General features: G+C 37.8%; 1 protein-coding gene across 6 annotated transcripts in view; it reads right to left on the bottom strand.

Moving 5' to 3' along the window:
- LOC106055840 (beta-hexosaminidase-like) overlaps positions 1 to 22,283 on the bottom strand; it is a 46,763-nt gene extending 24,480 nt beyond the window's left edge. Inside the window, exons 1-4 of one of the 6 annotated variants that reach the window (XM_056027059.1) lie at positions 22,080 to 22,283; positions 7,541 to 7,707; positions 3,257 to 3,462; positions 455 to 673 (exon numbers count right to left, since the gene is read on the bottom strand). In XM_056027059.1, the coding sequence (XP_055883034.1) occupies positions 455 to 673; positions 3,257 to 3,462; positions 7,541 to 7,707; positions 22,080 to 22,248 (761 nt within the window). In that variant the 5' untranslated portion in view covers positions 22,249 to 22,283. Of the gene's footprint in view, positions 1 to 454; positions 674 to 3,256; positions 3,463 to 5,045; positions 5,068 to 7,540; positions 7,708 to 14,588; positions 14,889 to 17,718; positions 18,073 to 22,079 lie in introns of those variants that run through there. The other 5 variants (XM_056027060.1, XM_056027057.1, XM_056027058.1 and 2 more) reach the window with 5 other exon arrangements.
- Between the last annotated feature and the right edge of the window lie 388 nt (positions 22,284 to 22,671).

Raw genomic sequence — 22,671 nt, 5'->3', positions numbered from 1 at the left:
ACTTTATAAGCACGAAAACTGAAGTAGATTAAAATACGGAAAAAAAAAAGTTAATTTCCCCTTTCAGACCTTTCGATCTATAGGGCAGATGATGTCAAGGTTATCTGTTTCTGTGGCTTACGGTTAACTAGGGTGCATGTGGCCAACGACCAATCACCTTTACTTTTCCCCAACTAATGCCAGGTTCCCATTAAAGCTGGGTGGACCCAGAGGTGCCGTTAAAATCCCGAAATAAAAAAATCCTAGTATTCACTTCGCAACGATTCGAGCCAGGGACCTCTGATCGGAAGCTAAACACTTTACCACTCAGCCACCGCGCCTCACGAAATAGATAAAAACTATAATTTTTGTTTATAGACAGCACTTCGTTTACCCACTTTCTTTTAAGAAGCACATTATGGTCCCTTGCAACGTCTGAACGCTATAAATATCAACTGTAAGACCATGTACTTACGTGGGTATCACCAAATGCTGTGCGGCGCCCAGATCCTCCACTTTGTGCACCCTGTACCTCTTGGCGGCGGAGAAGGGGTTCATGATGTCAAAGTCGGGATCCTCCGTGTTGGTGTTCCTCTTCCACATCGCGGGGGTCTTATAGGGCGTCACAAAGTCCAAAGAATCCCCTCTGGTGTTCTCAATGATCCTGGGCTCCAGGTCAGGACTGACAAAGTACCTAGAATGTAGAGACGCAAAGCTAAAACTTGCTCTTCTAATCATGTCACTAAAACAGCACTTCAAATTTCTACAATAACAAACACCAAGACCCCAGACAATGTAGAGGCACAAGGCTAAGTACAGACATCATAAAATGTCATACTAAACCCATCGAAACGCACAATCAGAGATTCTATTTTCTTACGTGGTAGATAAAAAATTATATCTAGCAAACGATTTTGGTGTATGCGGTGTATAAGACGCAGGATGTGTTGATAAACTAAGTATTTTTTTAATAAAAGGTATGTGATACTTTTTGTGGACATTATTAGAACTACAGAATCACATTTTTCAGTCTCTCATTTTAACACAGAATAATTTCAGTATCGAGGAAATTAGACTTTCACCTTAAGACTTAAACTTACATTTAAAAAAGGGGAACTAACTAGCAGAAATAAAGGAGTTTTGATTCGAAGATCAACTGCAACGCATTTAAATGTTGTTAAAAATGGAGCTAAACTATTTTGTAGAGTTGGCAACAATGACCTTCAATTTAGCGTCCTTGACTTTGGTTAGCTTAGTTTGAAAATCCTCAACAAATATGTATCTTAGTAAAACACAAATCCTAATAATACTACAATATCACCATATCGGGCACCACAGATTCTTCGCATCAAACATTGAAATAACTAATGTCCAAACTACGGCACTCAGAAGCTACAAAGTAGTCAATGCATAATGAGTTTTTTTTTTAAACAATTGGACACTTATATGCAATCAGAGTGCACCAAACATGTGTAGTATACTCCAGGTTATAAATTCACTATTATCAAACTATATCGAAAATATGCAATATATGAGGTAGACCATTAATGAAACTTCATAACCAGGTACATAACTTTTTCTTTCTATGTGCACACATGCTAATGAAACTCTACAGTAATTATAATCAGACATTTCTACTGAAGTATGTCTAAGTGCAAATTAAGTTTCAAGATGATAATATTTTGAAAAATTATACCGATTAAAACAGAGTGTGAGCCTATTTTTTTTAAAGATAATTCATAATAATGAAGGTTATGATTTTTTGTAAAAGCGATTACTTTGCTCTTAATAACTAATGAATGATAGACAAAAAAAACGGAACACTTTTCACTACGCCCTCATTCCCTTTTTGTTTCGAAAGAAACGTCATCGGAGTATCCATTCAGAGCATATAAAATTCTAGTTTGATTATATTGATGCAGATATCGTAACATCAAAAGACAGTAGTCTAGACTAGTTACTAGTTCTGGTTAGAAATATAGTAACTATAGTATAGAAGATTCTAATTTGGTGATACAGCCAGAGGCACTAGTATGACAAGTTAATAGTCTAGACTAGAATACTGGATTTAGTTAAAGATATGTTATAAAAGATTATAGTATGGTGATATTAATCCAGGCTTAGAAGCAAAACAAGACAGCACGGCTAGTTTAAACTTATCTCAACTTTAGACGGTGCTCAAAACGTCTTTTGGCTTATTTAACTCTCTAATAAATATAAATCAGACATTTCTACTGACGTATGTTCAAGATGGACTATCTCAGGACCAAATTAAATTTTAAGATGATAAAAGTTTGAAAAAATTATAAGGGTTAAAACAGAGTGTGGTTCTAGTAGCTAGTATTTTTTTCTCCTAAGGGAAATCGTTCGAGCCGTTTTCAGATCGTGCTCGGGTTCCAGGTTTCGCCCATTAAGAATTTGCAAGTTAAAAAGAAAAATCGTAAAAAAGATTTTCGAAAAAAAAATTAAGATAAAAAATTAAGAAAAATGACAAATTAATGACTCTTAAAGTGAAAAAGGAGGTTTGCAAGTACTAGCAGCAAAGAATTATGCCGAAGCCTTAAAAATCATTCAACCATTCAATCAATAGCGTGTCAGCACAAATAGATAAAAAAAAAAATCCTTCATTTATTATCCGACTTTGAACTACAGGAATGTAATGTGTAACCCAAAGTATTGAAGACGTTTATATGTCTGAAAGAGTCTCATAGAACTAAGGCATGGACCTGACCTGTACGTGATAATTCAAAAGAACATTGACGACTTCAGCGAAGAGTAGTAGGCCCCATATCTGTTTGGCTGTATACGACCTGGCATATGCTTTTGTCTATTTCTCGGACTCCCCCCCCCCTTTTTCAATGAGTCTTTTATAATCTGCTGTCTGTCGATAGGTTTTAGAAAACGTGTTTTGAGATCGATTCCAGAAGTTTTGCTTTTTTTTTTTTTTTTTTGAATATAAGGGAAGTAAAAGCGATTAATTGCACTTTTATGTGCCAGATTTTTAGGAAGTGGAGACCATATGCAGAATTTATGTTAAAGCCATTACCCACTTCGATCTTCAATACGAATGTTCTTAATAATATCAATAAATCTAAAAGCATGCCATATTTGTTAATAAGTTAATAGAGTATGCTTACTTTATTTGTAAATTTAATTTGCATTTATTTTGTTAAAAATCATTCTTTTTAATGCGAAAGTTACTGACACCTGCAAGTTAGGATGGGCATCGGTCAGCTGGAACGTAGAAGTCTAAATGGACATGATAACTGTAACCTACCAATTAGGGTGGACATCTGTCACTGCCACGTTGGAATGTTCGTTGATGTACCGGATAAACTTGCTTTTCCCAGGTCTGATGGTGCCGAAGCCTTTCAGGGGCGACATCTTGTACACATTGCCCATCAGGAAGTGAAATCGAACCCCATAGTTCGGTTTTTCCACCCCACCGGGATACGGGTACGAGTTGGGCTCGACTAGTGCCGGCTTTAGAAGTAGACAAAAAAAAAAAAAAACAAATTTTAGATTAAATATGACAATCCAAAAAGCTAGGTCTACGCATACCAAAAAATTGCAAGTTTTTTTTTCAAGGGCCGCTAAAATGTTTTGATTTGATTAAGCCTTTTACCCTTAAAACGCGTGTGGTAGTTATTGTGTATGCACTCAATGCAAAACAGTTCAGAACTTTAAGGGTTAAGTATTCTTACTCCAGATTACCCTTGAAACATTGGGGATTTTACCCATACATTTTAAAACACAGATTATCATCTTGGTTTCGTTTATAGCGGCCCCCGTTAATGAAAAGCAGCTATTAGTTTTGTGTAGTTTAATTGTAAATCTGCAGGGCCGGCCTTAGGCATAAGGAAACTAGGCAGCCTCCTAGGGCTTCCGATTGATGTAGGCATTGCAAAGGATTAAAAAAAAACATTTAGAGAAAAAATTTCGAAACCGAAATCAAATCTCAACTAGAGCAGAGCTCTATGGCTCCTTGTGTGCCAGCCCCAGATCTAGGTCTCTAAGATGAGTCAAGATTTAATTCATAAATGTCTAGATCCACTTGTTAGACCTCCTATGGTAGAAGTAGCCTGCCATTTTGCTTCCTATTGCTGGAAATGTCCCCTAATGCACATCACACTGGGAACATCAACCTCAGATATTCAGAATGATCATCTCATCTCTGCCTGTGGTCCCTTCTGGGGCATTAGCCACCAACCAGCTTCCTCCGGGCGTCTCTGTTCTGGGCGAGTCTCTCCAACTGTCCCCACGACTTGGTCCATCTGCTTGGCATCTGCTTCCAAATCGCGACGCCATGAAAGAATGATAAAGATACACAATCTTCTTTCCAATCAAGCGGTCACATTAGTCAGAAGGCTTTGGAAAAAGTGGTAAACGAATAGGATTATTTGCAGGAAGAGGTCATGGTCACTATCACTAAATATGCAGGTTCAGGCGATGCAGGCAGAGCCAGCATATCGAGGAAAGGTCGAAGCCTATGGCTATCTCAAATTAGCGATAAAGAAAAGTGTTTGCTTGGTGGAAAAAGAATCGTTTCGTGATTCTAGAACAAAGTATCAGAAAGATGAGAGGTGTGAGATCCATTGATTATTTGACATTTAACTTCAGTCCTAGTCAAACAAGCAACTGCATATTTGCCTTTAACCCAACAAAGTTTTGTGGAACGATGCTAGGAAATAATCTAATTTGAGACGAAGCCACTTTGATAAAATCAAGATTCAAACTACTTCAAACACCAAAAGATAATTTTCAGAATAGCTACATCAGTTAGCATGTGGTCTACTGAATACCTGGAAATTTGGCAAGGGGTCTTCGAGACAAAAATGTTTGGGAACTACTGACCTAGACACAAACGCCTGCACATTCATCTCGTGACTTTGTCCTCAATAAACGAAGAATTTGTGCACGTCAAGTTCAAGATACAGAATAATTACAAGGTCACTTATTGCCCTCAGATATTTCTATCCATTTATTTATGAATATTTGATAGATCTACAATTAGTAGTGAAAAGTTTTTTAATTCTCAAATTAATTAATTAATTCGTTGGTTTTACCGTGTAATAAATAATTCTTCAACTCCGCTACTATTCTTCACACACAAACTAAAAGCCTTCTTTTATTGGGTCTCATTCTGTCACGCATGCAGAAAATAATACAACTAAATATACTTATATTTAAAATACAGAGATGTCGACGTTTCTTATGTTCAAATATTGTTTAATAACAATGAAGTGATAATAAATCAATAGGTACAGCTTTGAAGATCAATACCAAAACACCCACTCTAAATCATTGTTCTCTGCAGTCACAGCTATTGATTGGGAAAAGTGTTTGTATTTCTTGTTTTATTTTAGTTATTGCTAGCTGTGGTAAAAAGTTAGCCGTCTCTTTTGTGTTTATAATGACGGAATGTGTCCTCAATAGTTTGAAGTGTTTTGATGACGCACTATTTCCTCAATAGTTTGAAGTGTTTTGATGACGCACTATGTCCTCAATAGTTTTGAAGTGCTTAAATGACGGAATGTGTCCTCAATAGTTTTGAAGTGCTTAAATGACGGAATGTGTCATCAATAGTTTTGAAGTGTTTTGATGACGCACTATGTCCTCAATAGTTTTGAAGTGCTTAAATGACGGAATGTGTCCTCAATAGTTTGAAGTGTTTTGATGTCCTCAAAAGTTAGTAGTACTTAGATGAAGAAATGTGTCATTAAGAGTGTACCTATATGGTTTACAGGTACTTAGATGACGCAATATACCTTGGTTGTTTACAGGTACTTAGATGACGCAAAGCACCTTTGTGGTTTACAGGTACTTATATGAAGCAATGTGCCTGTGTGGTTTACAGGTACTTATATGAAGCAATGTGCCTGTGTGGTTTACAGGTACTTATATGAAGCAATGTGCCTGTGTGGTTTACAGGTACTTATATGAAGCAATGTGCCTGTGTGGTTTACAGGTACTTATATGAAGCAATGTGCCTGTGTGGTTTACAGGTACTTATATGAAGCAATGTGCCTGTGTGGTTTGCAGGTACTTATATGACGCAATGTACCTTTGTAAATTACAAATACTAAGACACCTAGTAGTAGTTGGCAGACGTATGCTAACGGCCATTGTTTTCTGACCATCAGGAGAAAACGTCCTTCATCAGTTCTACTCAGCTGAACATACTCTCGGTCCTTTCTGAAGTAAGGTTGGCCTGTCCTTGTAGTTGGCAGCCATCTTTCTGAAGTAAGGTTGGCCTGTCCTTGTAGTTGGCAGCCATCTTTCTTAAGTAAGGTTGGCCTGTCCTTGTAGTTGGCAGCCATCTTTCTGAAGTAAGGTTGTCCTGTCCTTGTAGTTGGCAGCCATCTTTCTGAAGTAAGGTTGGCCTGTCCTTGTAGTTGGCAGCCATCTTTCTGAAGTAAGGTTGTCCTGTCCTTGTAGTTGGCAGCCATCTTTCTGAAGTAAGGTTGGCCTGTCCTTGTAGTTGGCAGCCATCTTTCTGAAGTATGGTTGGCCTGTCCTTGTAGTTGGCAGCCATCTTTCTGAGTCAGTGCGAGAATATGAAAACTGAGCATAGTAAAAGCAGCCTTTAAGTGGTTCTCACACCTAATAATGTTAGGAATCTTCTAATAATAAAATTGACTTTCAATCTTTTGAGTTTTTAACGGACCTAGTGTGTACAATTTTTTGCTGGAAATTCCGAGTTGAACTAAGGAAGTGCTTACTGAACCACGAAAGACACAGTTTAGTTAGTCCATGCTTCTGATTCCAGCAGTAGAATATTTTTTAAATCAAGTAGTTGTTTGTTTTTAAATCCACAGAGGACTCGCCTAGGATTGTTACAAAATAATTAATTTGCACCAAAAATTACATAGGATTCTATACTGAACATACTAAAAAGTAATCTTGAAAGGGATGCTATCTGACTCGACGATTATATTTACAAGGCTTATTTCAACTCACTCTGTTTGTCTGTCTGTCTGTCTGTCTGGTACAAATCTTGTACACGTTATTTCTCACCCTTCCCGTTCTCTGATCAAGTTGAAACTTTGCACAATTATTTATTGTCAAAGACAATACACGAATTAATAAAGAAAAATAACCTTTTTGTGTTTTTATATATAGAAAAGGGATATAAATCTGCAGTATTGAGATATGGGAATAATTTTGCAGTTCTTTCCCATTTATTTTTGTAAATAATGTGGCCAGTGACACATGGCTAAGGACGATAAAATCTACGTATCACTGAAGAGTACGGATACAGTTTTGGATCTACAGAAGAATAAATTAGTTTTCTTAATGATCTAAAAATTGCTTGAGTATACTCTTACTCATAGCCATACTTGGAGGCCTGGAGGCCATATGGCAACAAAGGGGCGGAGCCCGCTAATTATTTTTTGATTAAAAGAAATAATTTTTTTCCACAAAGTCATTCACAATATTAAATAACAACATAGAATTATTAGTAATGTAGACGATTTTTATCGACGAAAAAGTCGTTGATTATTTTGATGAAAATGAAGCAATCAATAAAATCTGTTGCTCTCTTAACATGCAAGTCTACCTGAGAAAAGATTATCTCCCATCCGTAAGGCGGAAACGGTTTAACTCCCTTGTTGGTTAAGAGAATTTCCGCCTCGAAGAGCTTCTTTTTGAAGAAGGAGTTCTCCAGGACAGTGAAGTTAAGCTGGATGTTCTTGGCGAAGTAGTCGAGGTCACGTTGGGTCAAAGCTTTGGGAAAAAAAAACACACATACAAATCAAATGTTAATAATACATAAAACATTTTAATACGTAAAGTATGTCTTCCGTAAGCTAGCATCTCAGGATCATGCACAAATTTCATATGATAGTCACATGAAACAAAAGTGTCTTTTAAAATATTTATATATATATATATATATATATATATTGATAACTTCTATATAGCTCTACTTTCATTCTTATAGCATGCTCAGAGCGCTTTGGTCCAATCACATTTGTGGACCAGTTGGGGAGGGGGTGTATCTAGGAGTTGGTTTTCCGTGCTGCCCGAGTCGGGTGTCGAACCTTCTAGGCAGCCAAGCCAAGCCAAGTTCAAGCGCACTTAGCCTCTCGACCACGCTTCCCAGATAGATAAGACAAGATAGATAAGATAATTGTATTGGTTTCGAGTAGCCAATGCTGTCTTTTAATAACCAACTACCTACTTCGGAGTTTTCAACGTTATGGTGCGCAAGCCCCTATCAAGGAAAATGGCTAAGATGGTCACTACGCAGAAATTTGGGTAATATGCCACAACAAAAGTTATTAGGTGATGTGCAAAAACAATGCTTGAAAGTAATTTCCTAAAAGGCTTTGAATAATTAGGCGATGTGTTAAAACAATACTTGGGAATAATAATTAATGTATAAAGTCAGGGCCAGCCTTGGATTATGGGAGGCCCTAAGCGAAGTAGATTTGATGGCCCCTAATGAAATATACAAAAAAAATTAAAAGAAACAGCGAAAAAATAGAATTACGCAATTTAATAAAAAACTACATTTTTATATCTTAAAAAAATGAAATTCATATATTGCGATATCCTTAGTGGAGACACAGTCAGGCTAGTAAACATAGAGTTATAGTACTCTACTTTAAGGTCTAATTTTAATTTTCGCATTTTTTCCCCAAATTTCTTTAGTCCTGTGTGAGGCCTCCCCGAATCGGAGGCCCCAGGTGGCTGCCTAGTTTGGCAATGCCTAAGGCCGGCCCTGATAACATCAGCTTGATGTGAAAGTAAATAGCCAGATAACTGGTAATCAAATCGCGCACAAAATGTCCATTCAGGTGACGGGAAAAGAAAATAGTTGGACTTCAAGGTTATGTCACGCAATGCACACTTTTACTTGCTTATAATAATAAACATTAACATAATAATAACAATAATAATAAAAGGATTCGTTCTCAGAACGAGGGTAAATGCGTGCATAAAGACTATTGAAGCACACGACTAAAAAAAGGCTGGCCAGACGATCCGCGAGACTCGACATTCTAACCGACCAACTATGCCCGCTTTCAAATTCAAATTCTCAAAATCCTCTTAACATTAATTTTGAAACATTCAAAAGCTGGCTCTGGTGGTGTTCGCTGCTTTCTGCGGATGTATTAGTGTAGCGTAGATAGTAAGACAGATCACCACGAGCTCATTCATAAAAAATGTAACAGAAATAAAAAATAAGACTTCGCACTGTCCTGACAGAAACAGCGAGTGCTTGAAAACAATATCAAAATAAGGTTCAGTGAGTTTACATATGTAGATAGCTGTTCTGTTACTGTCTCTCTTTTTTCTCTTTCTTTCTCTCCCCTCTCCCTCTCTCTATTTCTCTTTGTCGTTCTCTTTGCTCCATTTCTCCCTCTCTCTTTTTCTTCTCTCTCTCTCTTTGTCTTTTTTCTCTCTTCTTATTCCCTTTCGCTTTCTTTCTCTTTTTCTCTTCGATCTATTTCTCTCTCCTCTCTCTTTCTTCTTATCGTTTACCTACTCTTACATTCTCTCTTACTCTACTCTCTCTCTCTTTTTTCTCTCTTATTCTCTTTCTCCTTTTCTTTCTCTCTTTCTTTTCGTTCTCTTTCTATCTCTCACTCTATTTCTCTCTCGTTCTCTTCTCTGTCTTTTCTTCTCTTTCTCCTTCTCTTTCTTTCTCTATCTCTATTTCGTCCACTTTCTCTGTCTCTCGCTCATTCTCCTTCTCTCTCTCTCTCTCCGTGTATATGTGTATTCGTGGAGGTTTTATAGTCACCAGTTGCGAAGTCAGAATAATTAAAATACACTCTAAGCAAGAACCGCAACTCTTCCAACAGAAAGACAATCAATTTTAATTATAATTCCTTCATCGTTACCTCTCAATACTTTACTAATTACTTGCTTCGAGCGAGCGATGTCACTTTGATGGAAACAAAATTTTCTCCACTCCTTCTGCTCTGGGGCCGTTCGAATCAAATCAATTTTGTTCTGCTGTTTAATCTAGGGATTTACTTAAATTACCCAACTGAACTAACCGGCCTGAGTTTGTGACAAACAGGTTGATTTCTTCAAAACTTATCATCTTCTCATTGACCCGATGTCACTTCCAATGTGTAAGCAGGGAGATAACGCCAAGAAAGGAGGCGAAGAACTGTCGAGGAAGTCTTCTCAACACTGAGCGATACAAAGACTGTTTCTGTTTTTAATAATGTTCTAGCCTTAATAATAATTGCAAATAATTGTATTTGTTGGTGTATCCGGCGTACTAAATATAGGAAGAATGGATTAAGCTGTTATCTATTTATTTGTAACACTTTACTATATTTCTTTTGCACATTGTTTACTTTACTGCCATAGGTCAGGGTTAGGGTTATTGCTATGACTCGTTAGGGGGCTACTTCATAATTACAATTCAGAACAATTATTACTAAATACACTTCAACTCCAACTCCAGATATCCATGGATATACAAATAATTACTTTAATATTCAATAAGCACATAATGCCATCAACTCTCAATCCTATACTCTTAAGCGAGCAATAAAGGCACATTCCTCGTCCCATATGCTAGGACAAATTTGTACAAATACTCCTTCTTCCCTAGTGCTATTAGAGCATGGAATGGGTTGCCAGCCAGGAAAACCAGTGACTCGGCAGAGTTTTAGTCATTGGTTAATATGCATGACTAAATGCATGACGCGTAGGACGTAATCATCTTCTTTTTTTGAAGTAACGTCTGTATTATATAAGATAAGAAGATAAGATTCTGTATGTATGTATATATATTTATATAGTACCAGGTGACCGAGCCTAGCTCGGTTAAATAATTTCTTAAGAAAGGTTATTTTGGGGAATATTTTTGTTATTACGAAAATGAACGATCAGATAAAGACTACTAATCTGAAGAGATGCTTTAGTGCTCTGTTAGTTCTAAATGTAATTGTACATGGCGATTAAATATAAAGTCTCTTAAGTCCTCCTACAGTCTAGACAAACCACAGCTCCGTCTTATAGTTTTACAATCCATCTTTTGCGAAATTATTTAACCGAGCGAGGCTCGGCCACATGGTACTAAATATTAATACACAATCACCAGTCCAGGAAGTAACCGTCCAACCTTCCTGGACCGTGAACAAGACCTCACTGCCTAACACACTCTCTCGCACATTCAAAGAGGACTTAACCATTCAGTTCATTGCACTTGCAAGACTATTCACATTCATAACCTGGGCCTGGAAGTACATAAACAAAGGGATATAACTATCATACCAAAATATCAAAGTAACATATTCACTCTCGCCATAGCTCCCCCTGACACCATATCAAAGTCATACGTTCTTTCTCCTGTCTGTCGCTAAACGGCTAAGGATCATCGCAAAGCAATGAGATGAATGCCTGGGTATTAGCTATGGTCGGAATGATGTCACCCACATGAATGCAGCTGATGTATCCGATGGAAAGGCAAGTGCTGATACAGTTTGGGATCAGGGACATCGCAGGCTCTGCCAGGGGGGTAACACAATGCGTTGCATGCTGCCTCAGGGTTGACTTCCGAAGTCTTTCCCACGTCTGGCTATAGCTGCAGGGCAGCAGATGTTCGAAGTGGGAGTTTGCTTTCTCTCAGGTGGGTAGCCATCCATGGCTAACGAACCCATCGTACCCGAAATAGACTGGGTTTTGGCGCCAAATATTTGCCTCCGCCTTTCATCGCTTAGTGATTGTCACGTAGCACACCTAGCTGCCGGAAGTAACCTTAGCAACTAGCTCCGCCTTTTTTTCTCGAAGGTTCTATAACGGAAGTGGTATGACGTCATTGGGAGCTTGCTTTGCCGGGAAATTGTTTTAGCTGGGCTAAGGCGTCAGTTGTAGACATGATTTCGTAGGAAGACTGTAGATTAGAGTTTGTAGACGGAACTCAAGGAGACAAGCCGTATAATTTTGAGTTTTAAAATTAATAAATTTGTTTGAATCTATTTTATAACGAGCTCATAAGAAGATATTCAGCTTCTACTGTTTCATTTGTTACAATATGTATATTGTGTGTGATTCCTAGTTACTGAATTAAAGTTTTTGTATTTTTAATTAAAAGATCTTAATTATTTAAATTTCTAAAGATATTTAGAGTCTATATATGAATCTCCGGCATCATAGAATGTTCTTTGAGTGTTTGATAAAGATCAGAGATAAAAGTCTTTAATACAAGTACTCAAAGAGCATTGTCTGATCTACACAACACTATAGTAGCCTCAAGTCATCTGTAGATTTTAATACTCCCCCAAAAAACAACAACACTATGACATCTGACACTCAAGAACTCATGTGACAGTGATAAACAGTTCCGCCAACTCATGGGCGTAGCCAGGATTTTTTTTCGGGGAGGGTTTTGGGCCCCCCCCCCGCGGAAAAAAAAATATGTGTGTGTGTGTGTGTGTGTATACATAATTAATCTTTATTACATTCTGACCCTTTCGGAAGACGTTTATTGTTTATTGTAGACTCCCCGCCCTTGCTAGCAAGGGGGTCTGGGGGAGTTCACAGCGCTCCCCCAGCGCGGGGCGAAGCCCCGCCGCCGGGCACTATTTCATGTATTGAAAGCCAACAAAATGCATATTCTGAGGTATCTACAGTGCATTATCTTGCTATTAAAAAGTTTTATTTCAAAAACCTAATGTGCTATTCTTACTGACTTAGACCCTCTGGCGCCGTTCGGCGCATTTTCCGGCAAGCTGTTTCGAAACTCTTATTTTGTGTAATTCATTTTGTGTGAGAACATGTCCCGCAAAACCTCATGCGACGCTCTGTCACAACCTTACTAAGGATTCGACTCCCAGTTCGGCATATGATTTCTTTTATTTAGACCCGATCTCTATGACTGACTCCTAAAATCTGTCTTAGCCATCTTTGTTGAGCCACATTTAATGTTTTTCAATTTCGGCAGAAGACTATTCACACTTTATTAATGGAGCCCAAGCCACTGGTAGAAATTTGTAACCTTTCTTGACTACGCTCTTGGAATTACATGCCTGTATTTCGCTTTAGATTTTATATCGAAAAGGAAAGTTTTTTCTTCAAATCATCTGTTGAGGGGTTTTAAACTAAGAAATCTCTGGAGTTTTTTTGTTTTGTTTTTAATTCAAAACCCCATTTAGTTACGATTAAAGAATTCGGTCACTATAGTTTGCTTTAAAATAATATTGAAGAGAGAGGTTTTCAACTCTAAACGCTCTGTAGGGGAATTTTAAACTCAAAACCATCTGGAGGGATTTTAAACTTTAAAGAAAAAGCCATCTGGAGGAGGGTGATTTACACTCAAAACCCCTTTGGCTACGCTCATAGATTTTATAGTGTGTAATTTGCTTTTTTTTATATTGAAGAGGTACTTTTTAGCTTCAAACACCAACTGGAAAGGGGGGGGGGGGGTTGAAACTCAAAACCCCTTTGGCTACGCTCGTAGAATTTTGAGTGTGTAATTTGCTTTTTTTATTTTGAAGATGGGGTTTATCGTAAATTTTGGAGGGGGGTTTAAAATCAAAATCTTCCTCAACTGTGCTGTTGGAATTTGGGGATTGTTGTTTGCATTTTTTTTGTTTTGTTTTATAGAAGAGGGTGATTTAACTGCAAAAACCTCTGGTAGGGGGTTTAAAATTCAAAACCCCATGTAGTGGGTTTTAAACTCAAAGCCCCCTGGTAGAGGGATTTGTATCTCAAAACCCCCTGATAGGGGTTTTTTAAATCTCAAAACCCCCTGGTAGGGGGATTTAAACTCAAAACCCCCTGGTAGAGTGTTTTTAACTCAAAACTGCCTCGGCTGTGCTGTGGTAAGTGATGATTTAGTATTAAAACCTCACCTAAAATAAACAAAATGAAAGCAAAAATCAATCACTTAATTCCGTCCCCCCCCCCCCGAAGTGCGGGGGGGGGAATTTTATTTCGGGGGGGGGGGTTGAACCCCAAGAACCCCCCCCCCTGGCTACGCCCATGCGCCAACTAATATATGTTAGCCACTTCTGAAGGGCAAGAGTTGTACCGGTTGTCAGAAACTATGAGACGCATGCAATTGAAAACATTCTATAGGTAGTGAAGTGCTCATTTCCATTACCACTTCCGGCCTAACAAAGTAGCACAAAGTAAATTAATTGTGATCTTTCAAAATGGCTTCCTTGACATTATTAAATTGTATTTATTTCAAAATATTTTTTCTTTAGATTGCCTTATAGTGCTGCGAAATTTCTTCATATTGCTTTGTCTACTGTTTCCCTACACTAGTTGATTTATATTTGAATAATATAAACCGAATCTTAAAAAAACAAAATGTAAATAAATAAATATAGGCACATTCCTCGTTCCATCTGCTATGACACATTTGTACAAATGCTCTTTCTTCCCTAGAGCTATCAGCCAGGAAAACCAATGACATGGCAGAATTTATTCATTGGTTAATATGCATGACTAGATTGACTTCTTTTTTTACGTTACGTCTGTATTTTATAAGATAAGTTGATAATATCTAGATCAGGAAAGCTAGTGTGTTTAAAATGTATGGCGAAAATCGTCAATATGTTTTAAAAAATATACACACTAAAAATGAAATATATGTACAGAATAATAATAAAAACAATATTCCTCACTACCTTTCCTAGAGAAGTCTAGATCTGTATCGAAAATTAATGCAGCATTCCGGTTGTGGGTGTTCGAGTCCGAATGTCTCCATTTGACTATGATATATACCGAGAAACTGAAGCAGAAGACAAGTGAGAGACTTTGGAAAACCCCGATGAAAAGTGACACTCTGGTCTTGCCTTTACGTCCCAGCTGAGACACTAGACAGCTGGCCGCGTTGAAACATTGTTTCCCAACACGCTTAGAGATCTGAAGGAGATCCTCGAGTTCAGGTATAGTCATTATGGAGGATATTGAGTTGGTCTTGTGTTTACGGAAGTAGATGATATACATTTATGTTTAACACATTTTTAACTTTCCTATTTTCTTCCTGGTGCGCAAATTAAATTAAATTATAGCTTTTATATGGCGCCTCATTCAGGCTTATGCTACTTATAGCATGCTCAGAGCGCTATGGTCCAATCTCATTTGTGGACCGGTGGCGGAGAGAAGGTTTTTCCGTACTGCCTTTAGGCGCTCAGTAAACACAACTCTGCTAGAGTCGGGGGTCGATTCTCGAGCCCCTCCATAGGTAGCCAAGCCATGCCACGTTCAAGCGTTAAATGTTAAATCTGCCTAGTCAAGTGACATACTGTACCCGTCCCACAGACCTGTATATATTTTATCCAGACTGGACATGGAGATCTTTTAACACTACAAAAAATGTCGTGAAAAACTTTTAAAAAACTGAAACAAGGCGTTGTTTTGTAAAGTAGTTATAAAAAGTTGATGGTCGACGTAACAGAGGTGTACCATGGAAACGCTTTAAAGACCAGCTTAAGTGCAAACTTGCATAAGCTGACATAGAAAAGGGCACCTGGTTGCATGCAGCTTCAGAACGAGGCAGCTGGAGGTCACTCACTTACACATTTGAGACCAAAAGAAGTTCCGGTGCTGAAGACAGACGCATACGGAAAAGAAAATCTTAATCGACCACATGCGGACAATGGTTATGCTTGCCCTGGATGTGGCAAAATATGTAGATCACAGCTGTGGCTGCGTAGCCACGGGAAATACTGCACTCCTCATAAATCTTCGGACTCAAGACAAGCCTTATTATAAAAAAGTAAAGTTTTTTTTTTCAACCCTAACCTATGTAACAAGTTGATGTTTAGATCTAGGTCTAGATCTAGTAATTGAACAGCGAAATTAAGAGTACTTTCGTCTCATAATTATTATTTTGCAATGTTTAAATACATAATCTATAAAAATCTAGGTAATCAATCTATTTAAGTGTCCATAAGATGATTAAAATGAACAGACATGAAATATTTCGATCTAGGATTTTCGAAACATTATCTCAATCACTCAAAGGAAACTAACAGGAAATTGCTTTATATCATTGTTTTGCTGAATATATAGTTCTGTGATTAATAGCCCATTCTAATTTAAAAATCCGCAAAATGGTAGTGCATTATTTTTAAACTTTGAAAACTAAAGATCATAACTTTTCTAAGACAGAAAGGATTGATTTTTTTAGACTCGGGGCGACTTCCCTTACAGCTTGATAAAGAATAAAGGTAAAGGTAAAGGGATCTGATCATTATAGGATAAGAATTTGTTTCCTTTTTCGAGTCTAGGTATAATAGGGGCCTATATATAGGTCTGTGTTCCCATCCCTAATCTTCGGAATCTAGACAAAGCCTAAAGTTTGATGAAATGTTTCTACTTCATTCCACTGTCGGTCAGAGTGTTACAAGATCAGCTGTCGTCATCGAGAAGTACATAGAAGTCTAATTCTTAAAGCGCTGGTTGTGAATGTGTATGCGTTTCGTGTGTGAATGTAGTTCGAATTTTTCATCTATACTGTTATTGTACAGTAGTTACGCTGATGTTGTCAATTGTAGTCAAACTGAATTTCCATTTGACTGGATCAATAAAATTATCTTATCTTATCTTATCTTATCTTATCTGACAACCAGCTATCTTAATGGTGGTTCCTTTTGTAATCTTTGTCATGCAGAAGTAGCGTGCTTATCTTCCCAGCTACTCAACGCTGCCATTGACCTGAGGCCTGTGACCTTATTTGTTTTTGTTTGTTTTTTTCTACACTGATGTGTGCTTTCCCGAATTTGACAATAGATTGTTTATTTATTTGTAATATATGACTAGGGCGAAACGCCATACTATTTTTGAATGTGTAGCTTTTGTTTATTTTTATATCATTCGAAGGCCTGTGAGTTCATGTCCAGTTTAATTGACACATTTATTCGACTTCTTTTTGGTAAATAAACTATTTGTATATATGTTTATCTGAGACTTTGTTAAGTCTTATTTTGCATACATTATTTTAATTGTATATAAGGAGGTTATACTAACCTAGGAAATATAAGTAGGGACCAATGTACCACTGGACGAACGTGCCAGCACACCTCAAACACTGATCTGTTGATCTTAACCTAAGTCTAGCAATAAGTCTCATTGAATCTTTTAAGCTATACCTGCTAATAGGTAATATTCATAGATCAAAATTTGTTATGTAGAATGGGGGGGGGGGCCTCTTTAGAAGCAAACCTCATCTATATGTAACAAAATTTGATCAATTCATATTTCCTAGTTAACTTCTAATTAAGTCACACCGGACATGTGGTAATCCTATACTAAATTAATTTTTGTTGCTTGTCAATTGACGAATTGTATGGTGAGTCACTTGTCGGGATCAAGTTATTGATGAGCAAATTGTTTGTGAAGAAGGAACTTTAGTGAGCCCATTCTACCTAGTTAACTTCTCAATTCTTGAGTAAAAATGAGATGAGTTGCTGAGTGGTAAAAACAGTTTGGCTACCCATCAAGGATCCGAGTTTGAATGCTGTTTTTGTAAGCGCCTAAAGGCAAAACGGAAATCTTTTTCCAGATACCCCTTCACCCGGATTTTCTTTTATTAGAATGGGATATTAATCACAGATCTGTATATTCACGCAAATCAGTGATAAAAAGTCATTTCCTGATAGTTCGTTGAGATAATGTTTCGAAAATCCTAGATCGAAATATTTCAAGTATGAAAGATCTGCTATACAATAAACCAGTGCCTAAACACGAAAAGGTTCTTCCGAGGCAGAGACTATTAATGAGGAGAGACTGACAACTTAGAACTGGACCCACCTACCTGCATCGATGTGGCTATCCGACCAACAGTAAACAACACAGTCAGAGGATCCTACTGGTAATCCATTGCAGCAGTAGTCCAGCAAGCGCAGAACCAGGCAAAGAAGACAAATGACCAAAGCGGCGATGACGCAGTTACGACCCTTGCGTAACCCCTTGACCCTCATTGAGATGTACACACATCGCCTCTTCCAGGCACGCACGAACATTCACACACACTCTTTGTTTTTTCTGACGATCATTCAGCACATCTTTTAGAATGTGTAACAAAAAAAGGAGTCGTGTCGTCTGCTAAATGTAAACAATATGAGAGTATGTTATTTGCAGCGTGTTTTTATCTCTTAGACTGATTTTGAGGCTAGGCTGTCTCAATGTGCATAACGCTGACATGTCTCGCGCGGGCCAACTTTTAGCGCGCGATCAAGATTACAGTTCAGCAGGCCACGCCTATCAAATCCTTGCAAATGCTTTCATATTATTATATGAGCCTTTGTAGTGTTAGATACGTGAGTCCATAGCATTTTGGTTGATCGGTCCGTATGCAGTCCTTTTTAGCTGCCTGGTTTTGTGGTGCGCGTTCTGGATTGTCGTCTCGGTGGTCCCGGGTTTGAACCCTGTCCACCACCTTACCTCTTGTAATAACGTATTGAAAGACCATCTTATTCAAGGGGAAGGATAGGAATGGAGAAAGACCGTGGACAGATCATGTGTGGTGCCCCCACCGTCTGATAAGAATTGGATTATGGAAGAACGAATTGAAAGACATTATAGTCAAGGGAAAAGTCAGTAATGGAGAAAGACCGTCGACAGATCTTGTGTGGTGCCCCCACCATCTGATAAGAATTGGTTTATGGAAGAACGTATTGAAAGACATTTTAGTCAAGGGAAAAGTCAGTAATGGAGAAAGACCGTCGACAGATCATGTGTGGTGCCCCCACCATCTGATAAGAATTGGATTATGGAAGAACGTATTGAAAGACATTTTATTCAAGGGAAAAGTCAGTAATGGATCATGTGTGGTGCCCCAACGGTTCAACTGACTACCGGACATATGAAGGCGAAGAGTTTAAAAATGTAAATCTATTTCGAGTGTTTAAAGTCTTAGTGTGCTACTACGAAATAAACATCTTTTGTATTTTCCCGTTACCATCCCGTCCACTAAGATTTCAACCAGGACCTAAAAGTTGAAAACATCTACGCTTTATATACTTACACTCAAACACACCAACACAGCAGACTAACACAACAGACGCACACACACACACACCTACTAGTACAAAACAAACGAACACAACTAAACATCTGCTCTTGCAAACACTAGTGCAAACTCGATGTGTAAATGGACAAGACAGGTCTAAAATCTAGAAAGCGGCTTGCTTTGCTATAATACTATCGATCCTTTTGGTATAACACCTTGTACACCATACATAGAGATATAGTTGAAGATAGTTGAGAACAAATAGTCATTATCAATATGAGGCAGGAAAAGCTGAACTTGTACATTGTTTTGTTTTTTTCATCACAGCAAACAGTGGCGTAGCTAGGGTGGGGGGAGGAGAGGGCAGAATTTGACAATCCCCCCCGGCCTCCCACTTGAAAGCCCCCCCCCCCCAAAAAAAAATTTTCGAAATTGTTTTTTACATTAAATATTAAATATTACGCAAAATGCAGGTGCCCCCTAACAGGTAATGCCCCCCTCGGGCCCCCAAATGATGGCTAATTCCTAGACAATTTAAATCAAAGCAATGTACTATTTCTGTACATGTTGCTTTATAAGAGACTAGTTATGTCTTGTTACGAAGTGTCTGTGCGTGTTTCTTACGTAATCGTGAAGAAAAAAAGGGGCGGATGTCTTGTGTTGTGTAGGGTGACGAGTTTCTGATGAAACCACGAGGTGGTCTGGCATAATTGAAGATGAAAGTAGAAGAGGGGAGGCAAGTAAGAGACGTGAGCTCACAATGGACTGGTTGTTTTTTAAAGTGAATACGTTAAAATTATTTTCTCATTGGCGTTTCTACATCTATCTATCTACTTTCAAGATGTATCTGTGTAAACGAATTATAAATAAAAGTTCTATTCAGTTATGTTTTAAAAACTAACCTATATATGTTTATTTGAACTTCTACATTAATACTCTTACATCGGTAGGATGTACTAGCTACAAGACAACAACCAGGTATCAACACTATCGTTTAATAATACACAATAAGAAAAAGAAGAGCAAGCGAAATGAAGAAATGTTGAGGCGATATATTTGAATGTAAAAAAATCGTAAAATCAAAATTGAAAAAAAAATAAAGATTTATTTCATCCTTAAGTGTTTTAAAAATTCATAAACATTATAAGCGTTTTTAAAATGCATATCTTATCAGTACTTCCGTATTTAGCACTATACACCGGGTCACACCACTATGCATTACATCTTTAATAAGTAAATTTATTTAGGGCATCTAGTTTATCGTCAATGAGGATGGAGGGTGGTGCTGTAGCAGATGGTCCCATAACATTGGTTTTCTTCGTGCTAATGGTTAAGCCATATTCTTTACAGGCCTGAGAGAAGAGGGACATTAGTGACTGAAGCTCCTCTTGTGAGTGTGCCACTGGCTGGCTCGTTCTACGATTGAAGGAGGCAAACAATAGGTAACTATCACAGTGTTTCTAGACTTTTCTTCTTCCATTAGGGCCCCTCGACACTTGCGATCTATAGGCCAATGACATTAAGGTCATCTGTTTCTTTGGTCAGCTGTTAACGGGCACGGTGTCATGTGGCCAGTACAACGACCAACCGCCTTGACTTTCCCAAACTAAAGTCAGACAGCCATTAGTTGGCGCACTAAAAATCCGGAAATTAAAAATCTTCAACAAGATTCGAACCGAGGATTAAATTGAATTTTTTTAACTTCCAGTTTTTCTTTCAGAAAAAAAAACAAAAAAAAACATAAAAAAAAGTAAAGAAAAAGTTGGGGCGATATTACGTAAAGAAAAAGTGTCACTTCCTGTCGTTGCGATCTCTAGAGCAGACGATGTAAAGTTCACCTGTTTCTATGACCGAATGTTAACGAGGGTGTCATGTCGCCAGCACAACGTCCAACTGCAAATGCTTTACCCCCAACGTGTGTTGGTGCCCCATTATAGTTGAGACGAATCAGGGGCGTCCCAGAATACGATAATCTAAAGAAAAACGTTATAAAATAAAATAAAAAATAAAAAGGAGGATCGGAAGGATTTTGAAATAACACACTAATTGTTAACTCTAGAAAACACATGACTTATTGCTAATTGTTAACTCTAGAAAACACATGACTTTGTGCTAATTGTTAACTCTAGAAAACACATGACTCTGTGCTAATTGTCAACTCTAGAAAACACATGACTTTGTGTTAATTGTCAACTCTAGAAAACACATGACTTTGTGTTAAACGCAAGAGAGCTTAAAGATTGGATGTTTAAGTCTTATACAACTTTTGAAGCAGGTTGCTAATCAACTCTTTCTATTATCAGGACACCTGATACACCAAAGCATCTTTAGGTGTCTGCTACTGACGAGAATATCAAATAAAATTTATAATCTCCTCTTATAAATTTGCAAACTCTTCATGGTTGTAAACTGGAACTTGGACACGGCGCGGCTCTAAGAAATTTTTTTATTTTTTTTTTAGAAATTTGACAATTTATGTATATCTTTGGGGACAAAAATAACTATCGAGCTGGCCTCACACTGAAAACTCAGGGTTGACCATTTATATTGTTTCAAAATATTATCATTCTAAAATTTTATGTGGCTATTTTAATCGCTTTTGACAGATATCCACGAACTCCGCTCCCACTTGTATGTGTTTAGTAAAAAGCGTGAAAAACTAAAGCGACGTTTATGTACATTTTGCGCACGATTTTGTGTAGAAATTAGCTGGACCATACTTTTTAATAGGAAAGACTACTTTCAATTTTGAAAGATGAACGGAATACGAAAGGAGAGAGCACCATTAGCTTTATGAAGGAGGAATGGACCTCGTTCACCAATCGTAAACAAACAAACATTAAGCCACGTGATTCTCTATCTCTTCTATACAAATTACGTAATACACTACAGATGTCACATGCCAGTTTTTTTTCCCGTTGTTTTATCAATATTATCACGTGACTAAATGTTTGTTTACGATTGGGAAATGAGGTCCATTGAAATGACGATGACCTGCTAACTAATGTAACAAAAAATTAAAAGGTCTTTGGGGCTCGCAAAGACCTTCCTTCAGGAAACAATACCAGGAAAAAAAATATATATATATATCTTTGCGACTAGGTATCAACAGTTTTGATACTTTGATTAAACCAAGATATGAGTTATTAAATCTACTTACCAATTTCTGGCTCCTCTGGACCTTGAGCTACGGTCTCCCTTTGAATCAAAGTCACGAAGAATAACCACGCAAGCAATAACAATTGACCTGTCCATCTATGACGATGATCTGACCGGACGCTAAACGCAGTCGACCCCATCTCTGTGCCCACTTGCAGGTAAACTTTCATCCTACTGACCTGGATGCTTTGGTCTGCCCCAACTGACCAGGCAGACAGCAGGTATCTCTACCTGACAACATTTGCTTAGCTGTAAGCCTTACAAGTATGCAAAGCAAGAAATTTTAAGCTGGGTTTTTGGCTCATTCTGACGTCTTTAGCTCAACTCTGTTCAAATAGTCTTAAGTCACTGTTCACTGATTTAATGTATCGCCTTGTAAGTCAGTAATTGGTTTACCAGACTAAAAATTACGAAATGGCAAGGCGACTTTGTAATAATTAGAACTTGCTTCCGTTAAAGGTTTAAAAAGCGCTAAGGCTAAGAGTGAGATTGTGGATGTTTAGTCATGTGTTAGTGTGTTATGCGTTTCTGTTCTCTGTTTATGGTGATCCTTTAGATTCATAGATCACAACAAACTAGTCCTAGTCCGAACC

Source organism: Biomphalaria glabrata, chromosome 4 (assembly GCF_947242115.1).
Source record: "Biomphalaria glabrata chromosome 4, xgBioGlab47.1, whole genome shotgun sequence".
Classification (NCBI taxonomy): domain Eukaryota; kingdom Metazoa; phylum Mollusca; class Gastropoda; family Planorbidae; genus Biomphalaria; species Biomphalaria glabrata.
This window is presented reverse-complemented; position numbering and strand designations above follow the sequence as displayed.